Below are 17,718 nucleotides of genomic sequence, written 5' to 3'. Positions count from 1 at the left end.
CCACCACACCTCAAAGGAAGGAAAAACAAAACATCTAATAACATGGAGCCAGCCACCTGCTGATTGATTTAGCAACAGCAAAATGAAGCAACTCTCATGAACTGACATAGGAATAAATTCCTATAAAACTGGACTCTAAAGACTGAGGATTTTGGAGTCGCTGGTTCTGCTGCCAGCCTCCAGGAGCATCAGATGCATCTGACACAGACTCGGCTCCATCCTCATGACCAAGATACCTGGCCAGTAACTTGGCATGAGCAACATCTAGGCTGGTAACTATAACATCTATACAGAACCTGAATGAATGATTGTGTGAATGAATATATGTGTGTGTGTATAAGAAATAAGTAGTAAAACAATGTTGTTTACTGTTGTCTTTTGTTTTGTTATGGTATTTACAATAAATGTGGCATCTTTGCCTTATCCCTCTTAATAAGATCCTGCTGGTTTTTATTATATTGGTACAACAATAAAAGGATGGCTTCAGAGGTTTAACTCTGTGGGACACACCTTCTGCAGAAGGTGAATGTCCCACTGCTGCATGGGGCTGCTCTTCTGAGACTAGTATCGTATAGAACCTTTTCCCTGTCCTATATCAATTAAGATGACTGACATTGCTTATTTGGTCTCTTGCGTATATTTCATAACAAAATAATGAAGCAAAGTGTGGACAAGCAATTGACTGTACAATTCATCAACACTTCTGTTTGTGAGTTGTCTGAGAATGGACTGTGATTTTCTTGGATTTATTTGTTATTCATAATTAATTGCTTAATACTTTGTGAATAAGATCTTGGTCAGTGGATCCTTCACAAGCCCTCTGGGGTGTATAATTGATATAATAAGCTCACTTGGAGTGGCCATATAGGTGTGGCAAAGTGGGAATGTTCTTAATGTTTTGTCTGAATACTCGGTGTGCCTCAGTTTCCCCTATGTGTTACTCAAGTTTCTAGATCAAGTATCTAGGTCTAGATCTAGATCAGTGGGCAAACTTTTTGGCCCAAGGGCCACATCGGGGTTGCAAAACTGTATGGAGGGCCAGGTAGGGAAGGCTGTGCCTCCCCAAACAGCCTGGCCCCCATCCGCCTCCTCCCACTTCCCACCCCCTGACTTCCCCCCCGAACGTCTGCTCCATCCAACACCCCCCCCCCGACTGCCCCCTGGAGCCTCCTGCCCCTTATCCAATCCCCCTCCCCGCCACCCCCTTACCATGCAGCTCAGAGCGGCAGGACTGGCAGCCGTGCCACCCGGCCCGAGCCAGCCATGCTCCTCACGTGGCAGCATGGCTGCAGGGGCGGGACCGGGGACTAGCCTCCCAAGCTGGGAGCTCAAGGGCCGGGCAGCACAGTCCCATGGGCCGGTTCTGGCCTGCAGGCCGTAGTTTCCCCACCTCTGATCTAGATGGTGGGACAAGGGGGTGTGAACCTTGCAGAGAGGGCAGATGTGGTTGACACTTTATATCCTGGCAACTAATGGTCGGTCCCCTTCCTCCATAGGCACCGACTACGTGGGGGCTCTGGGGCTGGAGCACCCACAGGGAAAAATTTGCAGGTGCTTAGCCCCCACCAGCAGCCAAGCTCCCCACGCCTCCACTTTGCCTCCCCGCCCCAACAAGCGCGCCACATCCCCACTCCTCCCCCGCCCTCCCAGCACGTCCCACCCCCCCGCCCCCTAAAATCTGTTGGGCGGCGCTTAGGACTTTCCCGGAGGGAGGGGGAGGGCGGGGGTGCGGGGCGCTCAGGGGAGGAGGTGGAGAAGGGGCGGGGACTTGGGGGAAGGGGTGGAATGGGGGCAGGGCAAGGGTGGTGCAGTGGGAAGAGGTGAGGACGGGGGTCGAGCACCCTCCGGGCAGAGGGGAAGTTGGCGCCTTTGCCCTCCTCTGCAGGAACCAGCCCTGGGTGTTGGAGAACAAAGTGAGGCGCAGGTCAGGTGACCTGTTTACCTGGGGAAGAGACGAAGGAAGGAGGCGGAGCAGCTGGTCGTGACTGCGGCTGGCTCCTAGTTAGGGACTCGGTGGGGAGAGCCCAAGGCTCTGGATTCCCCAGCCCCAGATGGACTTTGCTGTAACTTCCTGTGTTCCGGGCTAACAAGATCTGTTCCCGTCGACTAATAAACCCTTGTTTTCCAAGGCTGGCTGGGAGTCACTGCTGACTGCGAAGCTGGGCTGCGTGGCCCCTTTGGGCGGGCTCACTGCAGGAAGCTCACAGTGCGAACAAGGGTGCTGAATGCTCTGAGGTCAGACCCAGGAAGCACTGAATCCCAGGAGGCTTCTTGCCCTGGCGAGAGTACGAGGGAACACACCCAGCAGCACTAGAGTCCTGCCTGACTTCAGCAGACAATAGGGTACATGGTATGTCTCGGATCACTGATTCAATAAGGGTTAACTTTTAGGATCAGGTTTGCGGTGCCAATACCTGTGATTATGAATGTGAAATTCACTCTCAGTGGATACTCTGCAACACTTATCGAAAACTATCCTGCTTTGTCATTCTTGCCAGTCAACTTATTCACTACATCATCTGTGAAAAGCAACCACCAAAAGGTGCCAAACCAGCTAAAGCAGATTCATGAAAAATTCAAAGGAGCATTGTCATGAATAGTTAGTAAAGGGTTAAAGCATAGTACCTGGTGGGCATCTGACCTGAGGACCAATCAGGGAAGAGAATTTGAAACTCCTAGGAGGGAACTTTTCCCTCTGTTTGGGGGGGTCTTTGTCTTTGGCCGTTTGGAGTTCAAGAGACCAGACGAGTTAATCAAGTCCCTACAAGTTCCACCTTTCTGAACTAATTTCTTCTAGTCAAGATAGTGAGTATTAGAAAGATACTTTGTGTCCTTATCTAATAATCCTATGTTTGCAATTCTGTGTGTTTGTTATTGATTATTCTCCTGCCCCACTCCCGGCCCACGGAATTGACCGGGTGGTGGCAGCCGAAGGGGAGACCTACCGTAGGATTTTGGGGTGGGGGGAAGACATGCGGGTCCTCACTTTGAAACCGCCCAGTTTCAAGTGAGGGTAGACTCTGACAAGCATTCATGGAAAACTGCTTGCAGTGCCAATAAGCGACAATCTGCCTTTCATTAGAACCCATGCACATAACGAACAGTGGCGAGAGGGAAAGGTTTTCGGTGGCAGCGTTACCAGTTCGGAGATGACTCTCAGTTGTGTGTGTTCATTGCATAAGACACAAACAGGGCCGCAGATCAGACGTCACAGCCTGGGGCAGAGGTTAGAGCTGTGGATAAGAACTTGCAAAATAAAGCTAAACCTGGTAACAGACAGGTACCATGTTCCTCCTTTCCCCTCCTCTCTCTCTGCTGCTGCCGCAACTCCAGCTTCAGTGCAACACATCGAACACATCCCTGGTCCACCCAACTAAAGCCTGACTCTGTAATTCCTTGTTTTACATTTTCTCTCTCTGCAATGTATTAAGGAGAAAGCCTGGGCACAGACCAATAATGAAGTGGCAATGTCTTGCACTTTAATTTCCCAAGGTCTAACAGATCGAGAAATTGACTCCACTGGCCTGAGCTGACAAAGCTGGGAGTAGAAAGAGGGGAAGAGGTACAAGGCAGAAATTCACAAAGGCACGAGTGCCTGCCTAATGGCTCCTCCCGCGCTTGGCGGGGTGCTGCAGCCTAGCGAGGAACAGCACAGATCTTATAGGGATGAGGCTGCAAGAAACCCCCCAGCATGGACTCGGTGTTGATTTCCTTCACTCCCTCCGGCAGCCTGAAGGAGAACGCCCGCAGCAGGTTGGTGAAGAAGATGAAGAGCTCAGTCCTTGCCAGCTGCTCCCCCAAACACACACGGTGCCCTGCAAGAACAAAGGGACAGTGATTGAGTTGGGGGCGGGGGTTTCATTTGGAAATATGAATTACAATTGGATTGAATGTATTCTAAGCCCTGTGTATCCAATCTGGTCAAAGCTCAAAGCTGGCAAAATCCTACTTCTCACTGGTGGAAGAAAAATACCATCTGTTTAAAGTGAAGTCATTAGTACTTAAGAAGGTATCCAGATTTGAGGATAGGTCTGTGCACATGCGGCACAATATATTCTGTCCTCTGAAACTGAAACAGCTGTTGAGTAACCATGTAGGAACAGGAGATAAGGTCATTTTCCACATAACTGTTATTGTATCGTTGAGGATCATATTTATTGCCTTCTGATTTCTAAATGCAATAGAATTATACTAATTAGTATTAACGGTTGGGAGATCCAATGCATAATAGTTATTTTTGCAAATTAGTAACTGAACAATTAAAATCCATCACAAAATATACCTTCCTTTGTTCTGACAATTTTCATTTTAGTATTAATAAGAACATAAAAACGGCCATATTAGGTCATATCAATGGTCCATCCAGCATTCTGTAATTCAGTCTTTGCTGAGAAATGGGGTGAGACTGCTAGTTTGTGTGTAAATTACAAGGTCAGAAGGTCAACAAGGTTCCACTGCTAATCCATTAATTCACCCCTCACAATCGAACCCGCTAAGAAGCTTTTCCCGTCAGTGCTCTTACCTGCTGAGAATGCTAAGAAAGCTTCTTTGTTCACAAAATTTCCATCCTGATCCAGGAAGTGATTTGGGTTGAACTGTCGAGGTGTCTCCCATTGTTCTGGGTCGATCAAGACAGAGGTTAAGTTTGGGAGAATAATGGTGCCCTGCAAGGGAAAATTTGACTCAGTTCGGTGTCTTTCCGTCAGAGAGGTGGGTAAGGACAGACAGTTTTCATTTATTACCTTGCATGGAAGGTCACCTGCAGCAAACCCTACATCCTCAGGAATAAATTCAGAGTGCGCTGGACAGTTGTGACGAAATGGGAATGTTCTTAATGTTTTCTCTGAGTGCTGTGTGGGTGCCTCAGTTTCCCCTAAGCATTTCTCGAGTGTCTAGGGGGGTGTGATTGTTGCAGAGTCCTAAGGGGCCAGTGTGATGCTGTCTGCACAGAGAATGGCTGAGACTCTGTCTTCTGGCAACTGATGGCCTGGGCCCCTCCTCTGTAAAGGTGCCAACTGAAGGTGTTGGAGAACAAAGAGATCAGGTGACCTCTTGGCCCCGGGGAAAGAGACAAAGGGAGAGGAGGGGCTGGAAAGTTTTCAGTTTGGAACTGGCTGGGAAAATGAAGGGGAGCCCAGATGGGGCTCTGGCCTCCCAGGGGCCCCCCAAGACGGATCTGACTGAGGGGATCCTGTTGTCTGTACCTGCAAGACCTGTCTCGGACTGTGTCCCTGTCTTTTACTGGCTGGCTGAGAGTCCTGGTGAATCTCAGGAAGCCAGGGGTGCAAGGCCTTGTTCCCCGCAAACTCCATGACAACAATACATTTCTATTTGTCCTTCTGCATCTGATGACAGCGGTCATGTTGCTAGAAACACCAGCAACAAAGAGCCCAGTGCAAAAGTCTTATACCCAGAATCCTCCCTGCTTTAATATTGACTCCTCAATGGAAGCAAAAAGAGGAATGTTTAGCATTTTAAAAAAATTGCTTTAAATTGACAAAGTTCTATTTTTCTGCTGTTAAAACGGCAAGACACTGACAAGAGTTCAATGGACTGAGAACAGGATTTGAACAACGAGGCCATTCAGTGTGGGATTTAAAAATGGAGACGAGATACAAGGTCCAAGCCTTCTCTCTGGCCAAGAAACACACCAGGTAGGATGTAGGAGGGGGAACTGAGGGGGGCTTGAAGTCACCTTTGAGCTTCCCCTGTTCTTGGCTCTGCCCAGAGTGTACTGTTGCCAAGGCCCCGAAGGGACATACTGGCACCTGAGAAGAGCCAGAGCACAGCAGGCTTCAAGAGGGGTGGCCCCGAGCTCTTTGCCGATTCTGTAATGTTTGAGGAATTCCCGAGAATTGGGGATATTTCCCAGTGGCCTCACCCATCAGCTGTATTATTTAGGTGTTGGAAGAAAGTGAAGGAGCTGCAGAGCAAAAGAGACTCAGGTCCACTGGGTATGTGTTGGATTCCTGGTACATTGGCCCTCTGAGGGAAGGAGGGGCTATGAAGATAGAGACTGGCTCTGTACCTTCTCAACGGGAAAGCCCTGCAGCACTGTGTCTTTTACACATTCTCTGGGAACTCCCACTGTAACGATGTTGCTGTGGCGCTGGATCTCATGGATCACGGCATTGGTGTAGGGCAGCTTTTTCCGATCCTCGTAGCAGATTAATTGGGAGGGACCCAGCACAGCATCCAGCTCCTTCTGGACTCTCTCTGAAGAGAAACATTAAGGACACACATCTTGGACTGTGCACGTGTGTGTATCCTGGATAGGGTGGCCAGACAGCAAGCATGAAAAATCGGGACACTTTTTTTTCCAGGGTGGGTGGTGGGTACAGTTGCCTATATAAGACAAAGCCCCTGATATTGGGACGGTCCCAATAATGTCAGGTAGGGTGACCAGATGTCCCAATTTTATGGGGACAGTCCTGATTTGGGAGGCTTTTTCTTATATAGGCACCTATTACCCCCCACCCCGGTCCCGATTTTTCACACTTGCTGTCTGGTCACCCTAATATCTGGACATCTGGTCACCCTAATTCTGGAGCCTTTTCTTTTCCCCGCTGGAATCTGATTTGAATCTCTCCTTTATTGCGGGGCTAACGTCAGTGAGAGGGTAAAGCCCTGCCAGCAGGACAAGCATAGCAAGTAACTGCTGCATCTCAGTACCTGGGAGAGATTATCAGCACATTCCACAGAGACCCAGACAACAGACGGCTGAAACTCCGTGTCCTGACCAAATTCCGCCCTGGTGAGGAGCTTTTCCCTTTCTTCTCTCGGATGGAAAGACTGATGGTGGGGGCAGCACCCCTAGTAACCACTCATGGCCATGAGTGCACTGTGCAGCAGAATGGACTAGATGACCGTGAGGTCCCTTCCAGTCCCATTCGATGGTGTCTGCTTCGGAGGCAGCCAGGAACCAGGCTGCTCCATAGGGAAAGCTTTCTCTAGCTTCGTTTCACAGGTTAGACTCCTGTTTCTATGCCGTGCCCAGGACCTGTCCAATACAGTTTATTTCAGGTCCTGAGAGAACAACAGAGTTTTATCTGAGGTAGGATCAGCTGAGAGTGCAGCTTAGCAGAGCAGGAGTTCAAAGTGTGTAGAGCAATCAAGACGTTATCTTAGCTGGAAACAGGAGCCCTCTAGTGCTAGCAGAGTGCAGTGAGTGACATTCACAGATGTCAGCAAGTAAAGAAGCATCCTTGCAAGATGAAAGCGATAGCTGGGAAAGCAGTAGCTGGGATTTAGAATTGCAGCCAGAGGATTCAAGGCCCCCCTTTTGGCCAATGCATCCGTATGATGTTCCTGTTTATAAATGAAAGAGGAGAGGGCTTCACAGCATCGCCTCTTGGCTTGAGCAGATAGCCAGTGTGCAGGGCTTCGCTGGTCCTTTCCATTAGGAGGAGAACTCGATTATGCAAATACGGCATTTCTTGGGTGCAATCCTATGGCTTTGCAAAGCACGTACACCAAGTCCTGTTTCCCTGAACACTGTAGGATCAAACCACAGGCAGTTTCCCTTGCTCATCATTTCCAAGCTTGCCTTCCCTGCCAGCACTTTGCACCCCTTCCAGGCCGTGCTTTCACCACTGCTCTCCGATTTCTCCTGGCTTTCCTCCCTGCTTTCTGATTCCGACAAATACCCACAGCCACAAGCCAATCAATGCACCAACCTCCACGTTTTCAATCAGTTCCCAGGAATCCCCTCTTATTCTCCCAAAATTAATTCTTGCTCCGTCCTGCCATGTGACCAGTGCTTTGGGCAGTGACTTGTCTGGTTTCCACTATCTGACTCCATAAAGGAGCTTAATGTGCTTCTTTCAGTTAGCCAAAAGGAAGGGCAGCTGGCACACCCAGCAGCCTCAGCAAGGTCTGTGATTGCCCATAGATCAAAGCTACCCTGGCTGGCAGCTACCAACACCCTCCAGCATAACCGTGTGTATGAAATGCAGTTGGTTTTCCATCCTGGAGGCAGAGATGACCTGTGCCTGCCAATAGTGGGGGGGAGGAAGGAGTGAGGGCAGCCGGCTTCAGCAGTGTTAGTTACTGAGCATGCTCAGTACAAGCCAAGCAGCGAATCTGACAGAGCGGGCATGTGACCCCGCATCCCCCCACCCACGCGTCACCTCTGCCTAGAAGTGAAGATGGAAGAGACTGAGCCGCACTAATTGAGAGAGACACTCGGGAAGCACCATCTGCATGTGCTGTAGGGGACGACAGCATTTAGTGAATTGAAAGTCCTGCATTTGCGCAATCACAAAGACAACTTTACCGGCTAGCAACTCGGAAAGCACTTCCCTGGCCGGGGCACGTTCCTCACTGAGGACTATGACTACAATAGCATGTTCCTCTAAAGGACGCCTCCACGCCAGCATTACCCTGTTCCTGGCAGTACTAACACAGGACTTGTGGCCCAGAAGGACACCTGAGAGTTAGAGACTGTGTTGCAAGGCATGCTGGGAAGGAGGCAGCATATATAGGTACCTCCCTTCTTCATAACAGAGAGAGGGTGCAATGATTACTGGCTGTCTCGTTAAAGGACCTTGAGAGAACCTGCGTATAGAGTCAGATGACTGGAGAAGGAACCCAAGGAGGGAAAAATGTTTAGATACTTGTGACTCAGGGAACCGCTGGGAAGAAGAAACCCTGAGTGTGTGAAGTTTGTTTGGGTGCGTTGGGACTTTATGATTTATTTGGACGTCTGAGTTTATCTGAATCAAGCAACAGTATCTTGCGGAAAGGTGATAACGCTTGGCTTGAGAACCAGACACAAACTGTGGAAAAACCCCATATCTCTAAGACGCAAGGGGCAGTGACCGGGGGTCAGAAATCGAAGACGCCTGACTCAAAGCTCAGTCCAGGCATCTGCTTTTATATCAGGGACCCATCTTGGAGCTGCAGCCACCAACTGCCAGTTTTAGACTTACAATCACCTAACAAAACTGTGCAGAAGTGGTTACTTTCTACATATTGCACAATCTTATCTATGGTGCATGTACCTTCCTCAACCCCCTCACCTTGGATGTCTGGGTAAGCCACCATATTCAGCACTGCCCAGCGCATGGTGGTAGCTGTGGTTTCTGTGCCTGCGAAGAAAAGTTCAAAAATAGTCTGGACCAGGTTGTCTTCATCAAAGGTCGAATGAGGATCAGCTTTGCTCTGCAGGTGACAATCAGAGGTTTGAGGTTAGGGTGCTAAGGGAGGACAATCTGGGTAATAACGAGTGTCACTCTGTACTGTTTTAATGCCCAGCAATGTGCAGTATATATAACTTTACAAAACAAAAAAAGTCTGCATTTTTAAAAGAACACTGGGAAACAGGAACGAGGATTCCATCCCTCCATGCTCCTTCATCGTTTCCACATACAATGTCCTGACACTCAAGCTTTGCTTCTGGTTCAGCATTGGATCCAGTGTTAGTGCAATATTCAGAGGACCTGTTAAGAACAAAGTGGGTGGGAAGCTAGAGCACCAGCAGCTGAAGTCTCCCTCCCAACTGCACCAAATACAGCATGAAGAGCTTTGAAATCTGACAGCATGGCTGTAGCAAGAGGTGAAGAAAAATTCCTTTGCTTCCACCATACAAGTTGCAAAATCCTGCTCATCTGAACTGTTCTGTGTGATAGACAGTCCTGGGTGGTTTTGTTGGGTCATTTGCATCTGTTGGCAGAATCTCATAGTGCCAGGATTTGTCTAGTTATTTTGCAGTTAACATTGTTCAAATTCAGAATTTGTTAGTGCTCAACAAGACAAATGCAGCATCTCCTCTACTTGACTTTAATTCAGGGACGCTCATGAAGTTCGTGAAGTGCTGGGGGATATTTGTGCTCTGACCAGCGAGTTGAACCTCTGACTTTCTTGGGTGGTAAAAGGGAGGGAGGAGGAAGTGGGGGCATGGTTGGACATGATTGTCAGTGCTTCCCAGAGGGAGACATTCTATTTGAGGTCTGATACACTGATCAATTAGAGAATGGTCCCAAGTTGGGATAGATAGTGAGGCCTCCTGGGTGCTGAGGTAATAATAAAAAAGTAGATCTGGCCAAAAAAAAAATATGTTTTTCCAGATAGTAATTTTGCTGACAATTGCATCTTTTTGGGCACCAAAACTATTTGTGAATTCAGCTCGAATTTGGTTAATAGTTTCAGCCAAAGAAGGAAAAAGGAAAAAGAAAAAAAAAGACAAGAAAATGAAAGATGGTCTAAATATTTTGACTTTTTGTTTTGAAAACTAGTTACATTAATTTTAAAGGGTGCAAAACATCCCAAAACTAAATGGAAAACTGAAAAATAAACCCATTTTGTGTTGAATAAAATGTTTCATTCAACCCCAAAATAATTTTTCTTTCAGGTTTCCATTTCTTTTTCAGCCTGAATGGATTTTTTTCTCCAGAGTTTTTGGTTTGGCCCCTGAACCAAACAGTATCAATTATTCGCTCACTTCAGTAGAGTATCAGAAGGGGAGCCGTGTTTGTCTGGATCTGTAAAAGCAGCAAAGAGTCCTGTGGCACCTTATAGACTAACAGACGTATTGGAGCATGAGCTTTCGTGGGTGAATACCCACTTCGTCAGACTCCAATATGTCTGTTAGTCTATAAGGTGGCACAGAACTTTTTGCCGCTTTTCACTTCTGTAAGAAAGTACAAAACTAAACTTGTTTAGGGTTTTTCCGACAGTTTTTTCTCCATATGCTAGTGCCTATTTCTAACCCTGCTAGACATCATTTCCATGTGCAGTGTTGTTGTAGCCAACAACAGTTTCATTTTCAAATAAAAGTTCATGGGGCCCTTTATCAATCGTATCAAATATTAGATCCAATGCGTTCCTTGAATCCAACAGTTTTGTGACTCATTCAGAAAGAACAATGACGTTTGTCTAGTACAATGTATATTTCAAATCCCCATTCTATTTACTACTCACAGTACTGATGTCTCTGAGCAATCACTACAGCATATTTTTCTCCTTACTATTAATTCCATGATATTATTAAGGGTTTAAATTACACTTACTGGACAGTAATTGCTCTTTTCCATCTTTTAAAATCTCCTTACCACCTCTGTTTGCCTTTTTGCCATTACTTTGATGTCACCCTAATCTCCATGGCAATTTGTTTTGGTCATCATTTCTAAATCGACATTCATATAATAGGAGGGTCTTGGAAATTTAAAAAAATAATAATTTCTTCACAGATTGTCTATAAAATCAAAGAACTTGATCCTACTCTCATTGAAGTCAATGACAAAACACCCCATGACTTCTATGTGAGGAGATTAGAACCATAAAACACATGAAGCATTTCAGAGGGTTCTTTTCCATCTTATCCTGGGGAAGTTTATGTTTATACCAGAAGACAGCAGTGAAGCCCCCAAAGCACGGTAGTCATATACAGCACAGACGCTTACTTTGTCTATCTGAGCCAGGTAGAAATCAATGAAATCTTGTGGTTCGTCTGGTGACCCACGCTCTTGGTGGCTTCTGACCTCCTTCCTTGCAAAAGACCGGAGAAACTCATGGCAACGGAATACCTTCTGGTGAGTGCCTGGGAGATGATCCATGAGCCAGGGGAAAATATCATACAGCTGTGAGAGAGGCAAACGTGAGATGTGCTCTCCTGCCAACAAAATAAACCCACCCCCAACGAGAAGCAGTAGCTTTATCAGTGGAAGAAAGCCACTGTCCATACTGGCACTTTTTGTCAGTAAAACTTTTGTCATTTGGGGGCAATCCTTGCTTTGGATACAGATAAAATAACGAGAAGTGCTGGTATGTACTCACCAGCTCACTGATGCTGTTCCCTTGTTTGGTCAAGTAATCATTGTTTTCAATCAGCTGGTGGAAATCTTTGTCCTCAATGGAAAAGCGATGTCCAAACACCACCGCCGCAATCACGTTTGAGACTGAATGGACGATGGGGAAAGAAGGATCCAGGGGATCTCCTGCAAAAATAGTGATCAGAATTCACATTAACGTTCCCAACACTGCTCCTCCCTCCCGCTACTGAGAGATGAATCCTGAACAGGCCACTGAAGAGGGAGAGTGAGGGCAGCAGGGCGTTCTCATTTTGAATGGTTTTGATTCTGTGGTACTGGGGGGGAGGGCATCAAGCACTCTCAATGGACTCATTGCCCAAAACTGATTTGATATAAGCAGGTTCCTAATTCCATATTTAGACACCAAACTAACTGCTGCCTGATTTTCAAAGACGTCCCCGAGCTGTCTGCCTCTAAACCCAGACCAGCCGGTGGTAATGATGCCTGATAGAAAAGGTTTGGCCAACTTTTGCTAGAAAAGTGCTCAGGTTTGGGGGACCTCCTGGACCACCTGCTGTGTTTGAATGCTGCTGTTTTTTTGTTTTCATCTGTTGTAAATCTAGTAAGGAGCCTGTGGCCGTGCCCAGTCATAGTCCGCCCTCACTGCAGTTATCCAGGTGTTGATCACTTCTAGGATGGGTTACTGAAATGCACTCTTCATGGTATTGATGCATTACTAGATGGGAATGGTAGGATTGTCAATAATAATGCAGAAAAGGCAGAAGTATTCAGCTAATATTTCTGTTCTATATTTAGGGAAAAAACAGAAGATCTAGTCATACATGATAATGAAACACTTTCCATTCCAACAGTAACTCAGGAGGATGTTAAGTATCAGCTATGAAAGTCAGACATTTTTAAGTCAGAAGGTCTTGATAATCTGCTTCTAAGGGCAGGTCTACACTAAGGGCGAGGGTCGAACTAGGGTACGCAAGTTCAGCTACGTGAATAGCGTAGCTGAACTCGAAGTACCCTAGTTCGAACTACTTACCCGTCCAGACGCCGCGGGATCGAAGTCCACGGCTCCAAGGTCGACTACGCCACTGCCTTCTGCAGTGGTGGAGTACCGGAGTCGACCGGAGCGCGCGGGGAGTTCGAACTATCGCGTCTAGATTAACTCCGAGAAGTTGAACTCACTGCGTCGACCCGGCAGGTAAGTGTAGACTAGCCCTAAGACTTCTAAAAGAGCTGTCTGAAGAGCTCGCTGGACCATTAATGTTGATTTTCAACCACACTCGGAACACTCGGGAAGTTCCAAAAGCCTGGGAGAATGCTAATGTTGTACCAATATGTTAAAAGGCAGGCAATTATATGTCTGATACTCTGACATTGAACCCATAGATGTCAGGCAAGAAAAGGGAGCCGCTAATACAGGACCTGATTACTAAAGAATTAAAGGAGACTAATATAATTAATGTCAATCAACACAGGTTTATGGAAAACAGATCCTGTCAAACTACACTTGTGATCTCATCAGAAAAAGATATCAAGTGTAGTTTGATAAAGGAATTAGTGTTGACGTGGTATTGCCTGACAGTTTGGTTAAAAAATAGGAACGATACAAAATGAACACAGCACACATTAAACAGATATAAAACTGGCTAACTGATAGGTCTCAAAATGTAACAGTAAATGGGGAATAATCATTGAGCGTGTATTTTTCTAGTGGGGTACAACAGGGATTGGTTCTTGGCCCTACGTTATTTAACTGCTTACTGTATTTTTCACTCCATGCATCTGATGAAGTGGGTTTTAGCCCGCAGAAGCTTATGCCCAAATAAATGTGTTAGTCTCTAAGGTGCCACAAGGACTCCTCGTTGTTTTTGCTGATACTGACTAACCGGGCTACCCTTAACACTTGTGATCACGTAAAGCACTGGTGTTAACTCCGCCCATATCTAGCCATCTGGGGCCTGGAATTCTCTCCTCTTGCTGGCATGACAGAGACATGCTTCTGGAGGTGAAAAGACCCAGCTATGCTGGCCGTGCTGTACCTCTCTCATTCATAAAGTACTCCAGCAGCTGACGAGCCTCCTCTTGGATTCGGTGCTCCAGGCCTTTCTTGCCCAGTCCCAGGTTCCGCAGGGTCATCAGCCCAAAGCGTCTCTGCTGCTTCCAGGTGTGACCACTTGTGAAAATAATACCTGAGGCCATTGAGAATTGTTGTTTATATTAAGTAAAATCCTTCACATAGTAACAGTTACATCTAAACTAAATTTTCTAACAGGAGAAGTAAATGCAGAAGAACGTGACTCCTAGCTGATCTCCTTTATCTGGCCACGGATGTGGCATGGATTGTGACAACTTCAGAAAAGTCCTTGATGTCGAGGGTTTTGTTGCTCTTATAAGAGAAATAGAAAGCGGGGCTTCAAAAACTCAGGATGCAGTTTTCCTAAATCATTTGTGATCCAAAACCATGTAATTCTACAGCTGGGAATCCACACCAGGGATTCTAGAGAAGAGGGGAATTCCGTGGGGTGAGATTTGCTGCAGTGCAAGGCATTAATAAAAGGGCAAGGATGGTTGTGTTTGAATAACAGTGCAGGGATCTGACCTGAAGCCCAGCAGGTGAGAAGATCCTGCCCAGGTTAAAAAGCAGGGGCGGCTCTAGGATTTGCGATGCCCCAAGCAGGGCAGCCCGCTGTGGGGGGCGCTCTGGCAGTTGCCAGTCCCGCGGCTCCGGTGGACCTCCTGCAGATGTGCCTGCGGATGCTCCACCGGAGCCGCGGAACCAGCGGACCCTCCGCAGGCATGCCTGTGGCAGGTCCACCGGAGCCGCCTGCCGCCCTCCCGCGGGACGCCGCCCCAAGCACGCGCTTGGCGTGCTGGGGTCTGGAGCCGGCCCTGTTAAAAAGCCGCTACATTAGATGACTATCACAAAACTAGTGCTGTCTAAAGCAGGGGTGGCCAACCTGTGGCTCCGGAGCCGCATGCGGCTCTTCATACGTTAATATGCAGCTCTTTGCATAGGCCCGACTCCGGGGCTGGAGCCATAGATGCTAACTTACCAATGTGCTGGGGAGTGCTCACTGCTCAACCCCCTTCTCTGCCCCAGGTCCTGCGCCCACTCCACCCCTTCCCCCAACCCTGCCATGCCCCCGTTCTTCCCCCCTCCCCACCTGAGCCTCCTGCACACCGTGTAACAGCTGATCGCGGCGGGCAGGAGGCACTGATTGGTGGGGCTGCTGGCGGGCAGGAAGCGCTGCAGGTTGGAGTGGGGGGGAGCTGATGGGGGTGCTGCTTACATATTAGTGCGTCCCTTTGGCAATGTACATTGGTAAATTCTGGCTCCTTCTCAGGCTCAGCTTGGTCGCCCCGGGTGTAAAGCATATATACAATGGGAGTAATGCCAGCTGATGTTCACATTCCTGGCTGATGCTTCAAACAAATTTCTTAGTCAGGATTTTGCTCCTCTGTTCTATTCAGTGGTTGTTTGCCTTATTGATTAGTATCAGAAAAGTCACTCGTGTAGTGATTTTAACCATTTGCAGCAGTATTCTGCTGCAAATGGAGATGATTATGGAAGCAATGAGCAACTGCACTTAAAGGATCATGTGAACTTATTTTTTTCTGTATAGTTTATAAGGAAAGAAAATGTTACCCTTTCCTCCGGCCATTTTCTGAAAAGAAGGGGTTTCTGGCCGGCCAGAGATGTCTTCAGAGTGGACAGTCAGGCCGTCCTTCACAGCTGTGAATCCATTCAGTATGATGACAGGAATGTGTCCAATCCACAAGGTGAAGATGTTCCCGTAAATCTGTGTCAACTAGAGACACCGTCAGTGCTAGAAAACCACAAGCCAAAAAAACTGTACACAATGAAACAACCGCCCAGCTTACTTCAGGACGCTCTCCTGGGGGGTGGGAGGGTGCTGTAGAAACATTTGTAGAGAAACCCCAAACCATGGCGAAAGATGAGCTAACGTCAGAACAGCATCATAGCTGACTATGAGATAAGACAATACGCTCTCATCCAACAGGATGTCTCAGCAGCTGTGTCCTGGGGATGCTGTTTAAATGTCTTGTACGGAATGGGATAGAGCTACCTACAGGTGAATTTCACCTCATGATTGGACAGACGTCCCCAGGAGTAGAACGGCTTGTGCCTTCCAGTTAAGGGGACAATTCTGTGGTGTCTCTTCTAATACCCTGTAAACATTGCATCTAGAACACTCTGAAGGAAGGTGGTAACTGACATTCCTGGGAGACTTAGTATTGTCCCTTGGAGTCACAGTTTATCAGGGTTAGTTATATGCGATAATGCAGGGCAGTCTCATGCATCTCAGTCTTCCTAAGTGCCCCTGCAGTGACCTACCTCTGAACTCATTGAAGCATCTCATTTTCTCCTATAGAGCTACTGGCAAATTACAGACAGCCCAGTGCACAGAAACATCCCCATTAATCTATTTCCCCATCACGCACCATTAGAATCCTAGAAGATTAGGGTTGGAAGAGACCTCAGGAGGTCATCTAGTCATTCCTCTCACCTGCCCCTGTTTTCTGAATCCTTTAAAGCAACCAGATTTCTCAGCATGTTATAAAGGGACATTCACTCCAGAACTTGTATAAAGGGCAAATTTCTGCCTAAGGCAGCTGGTCATTTGTCATTGGTGTTTGAAAAAGATCTTTCTGTCTCGCAATGGGGCTATTCCTTCTGCCTGACAAAATTGTCTCTCCCAGGTTCTTATAATAGAAGTGAATGTGATGCCACCTACTGAGCATTAAGGCTTCAGTGAAGAATTGAGCTGGAAGGGCCGATGGGCTGGGAAGGAGCATAGCCATCCCACAAACAAATACCTGGATACAAGCAAAGGTAGCAAGAAATACTGAAGGAAACCAGGCGACAGCTGAATAGATTTAGGCTGAACTTTTCTAAGGAGGTGCCTCAATAAATCCATATTTAACACCTGCAGATCCCATTGACTTCAGTGGGACTTGAGGGAGCTCAGCACCTCAGAATATCATCTCACGTTATCTAGGGAGTTACATAAAAGTTTAGGAGCCCACTCATGACCTATCAGGGTTTGAGCCCCACCCCCTTTAAACAAGTCAATTCATTTTGCTGAGTCAGGAATACTTCATTCTCATTCAATCTTCTGCTCAGCAAATGCCACTAAATTCACACTTTCATCGCTAACAGGTAATGGGATTTGTGGCCATCATTTACTTCCCCATGCACAAGCCAGATGAAATGTTATTTAGCACACAGACGTGCTTTATTCTACAGCTGCTGCATTTTGCTAATTTTATCATTTACTTGGATATATTTGGACACACATTCACAATACCTTAATGAGAATCTCGTGCTGGCGTTTTAAATCCATCTGCCATATGGTGCCGATGAGGGGGAGGGGAGTCGGTCCAGGAGGAAGCCGGCTACATGCCCACTTCAGTTTCAGAAATTGCACAACAAAGAGAGAGATGAGCAGGGCTACTAAAACCTCGCTGATCACCAACATCGCCCTGCTGCTCTGTCTGTCTGTCCACTGTGTGGTCAGGTCTGAACTCTCCCTGTCTTTTTTGAGGTTCTAGATCTCCCTAAATAGGTTTTAATCCCCTTCTATCTACCTCTCTCCTTCTCCCTGTGATTCCCTGCTCTTATACCTATCATCAAAGTGGCGAATTGCAAGACTCATGTGTATTTAATAAGACCTTTGTACTGGAGAATAAGCCAATCTTTCTGCTAGCTAAACCTTGCCCACCAGACTTTAACCTCTAAAGCTCCCAGTGAGATGGCCTGCCTTCCTCTGCATAAATGTTACATTTAAAGGTAAAACCCAGTTTGAATGTTAATTATCTAATTTGACGAAGGGCTGGGAGAAAGCCTTTGGGAAGGTTTTCACACAAATGGAGAACTCTCACAGAAAGGAAAGGTTACTTACCTTGTACAGTAACTTGAGTTCTTCAAGAT

At 47.1% G+C, this 17,718-nt stretch overlaps 1 protein-coding gene across 1 annotated transcript; it reads right to left on the bottom strand.

Annotated features, from left to right (window-relative positions):
- Positions 1–3,457: 3,457 nt before the first annotated feature.
- Positions 3,458–17,423, bottom strand: LOC123376965 (cytochrome P450 2J4-like). The gene is made up of 9 exons (XM_045029274.1): positions 17,096–17,423; positions 15,412–15,574; positions 13,805–13,954; positions 11,776–11,936; positions 11,403–11,579; positions 9,021–9,162; positions 6,029–6,216; positions 4,523–4,664; positions 3,458–3,815 (listed from the first exon to the last, which is right to left on the bottom strand). Exons 1-9 carry the CDS (start codon positions 17,264–17,266, stop codon positions 3,637–3,639), a joined length of 1,473 nt encoding a protein of 490 aa, XP_044885209.1. The 5' UTR covers positions 17,267–17,423; the 3' UTR covers positions 3,458–3,636.
- Positions 17,424–17,718: the final 295 nt, after the last annotated feature.

Source organism: Mauremys mutica, chromosome 9 (assembly GCF_020497125.1).
Source record: "Mauremys mutica isolate MM-2020 ecotype Southern chromosome 9, ASM2049712v1, whole genome shotgun sequence".
NCBI lineage: Eukaryota > Metazoa > Chordata > Testudines > Geoemydidae > Mauremys > Mauremys mutica.
This window is presented reverse-complemented; position numbering and strand designations above follow the sequence as displayed.

Bases quoted from the DNA above. Each gene is read 5' to 3' on its own strand.
- LOC123376965 (XM_045029274.1), bottom strand. From the start codon at position 17,266: ATGTTGGTGATCAGCGAGGTTTTAGTAGCCCTGCTCATCTCTCTCTTT. The intron at 9,163-11,402 runs GTAAGCGTCTGT...TGTCACCTGCAG, and splicing joins ACCTGGCTCAGATAGACAAA to AGCAAAGCTGATCCTCATTC. The intron at 4,665-6,028 runs GTACAGAGCCAG...TTTCCCTTGCAG, and splicing joins AGGGCTTTCCCGTTGAGAAG to GGCACCATTATTCTCCCAAA.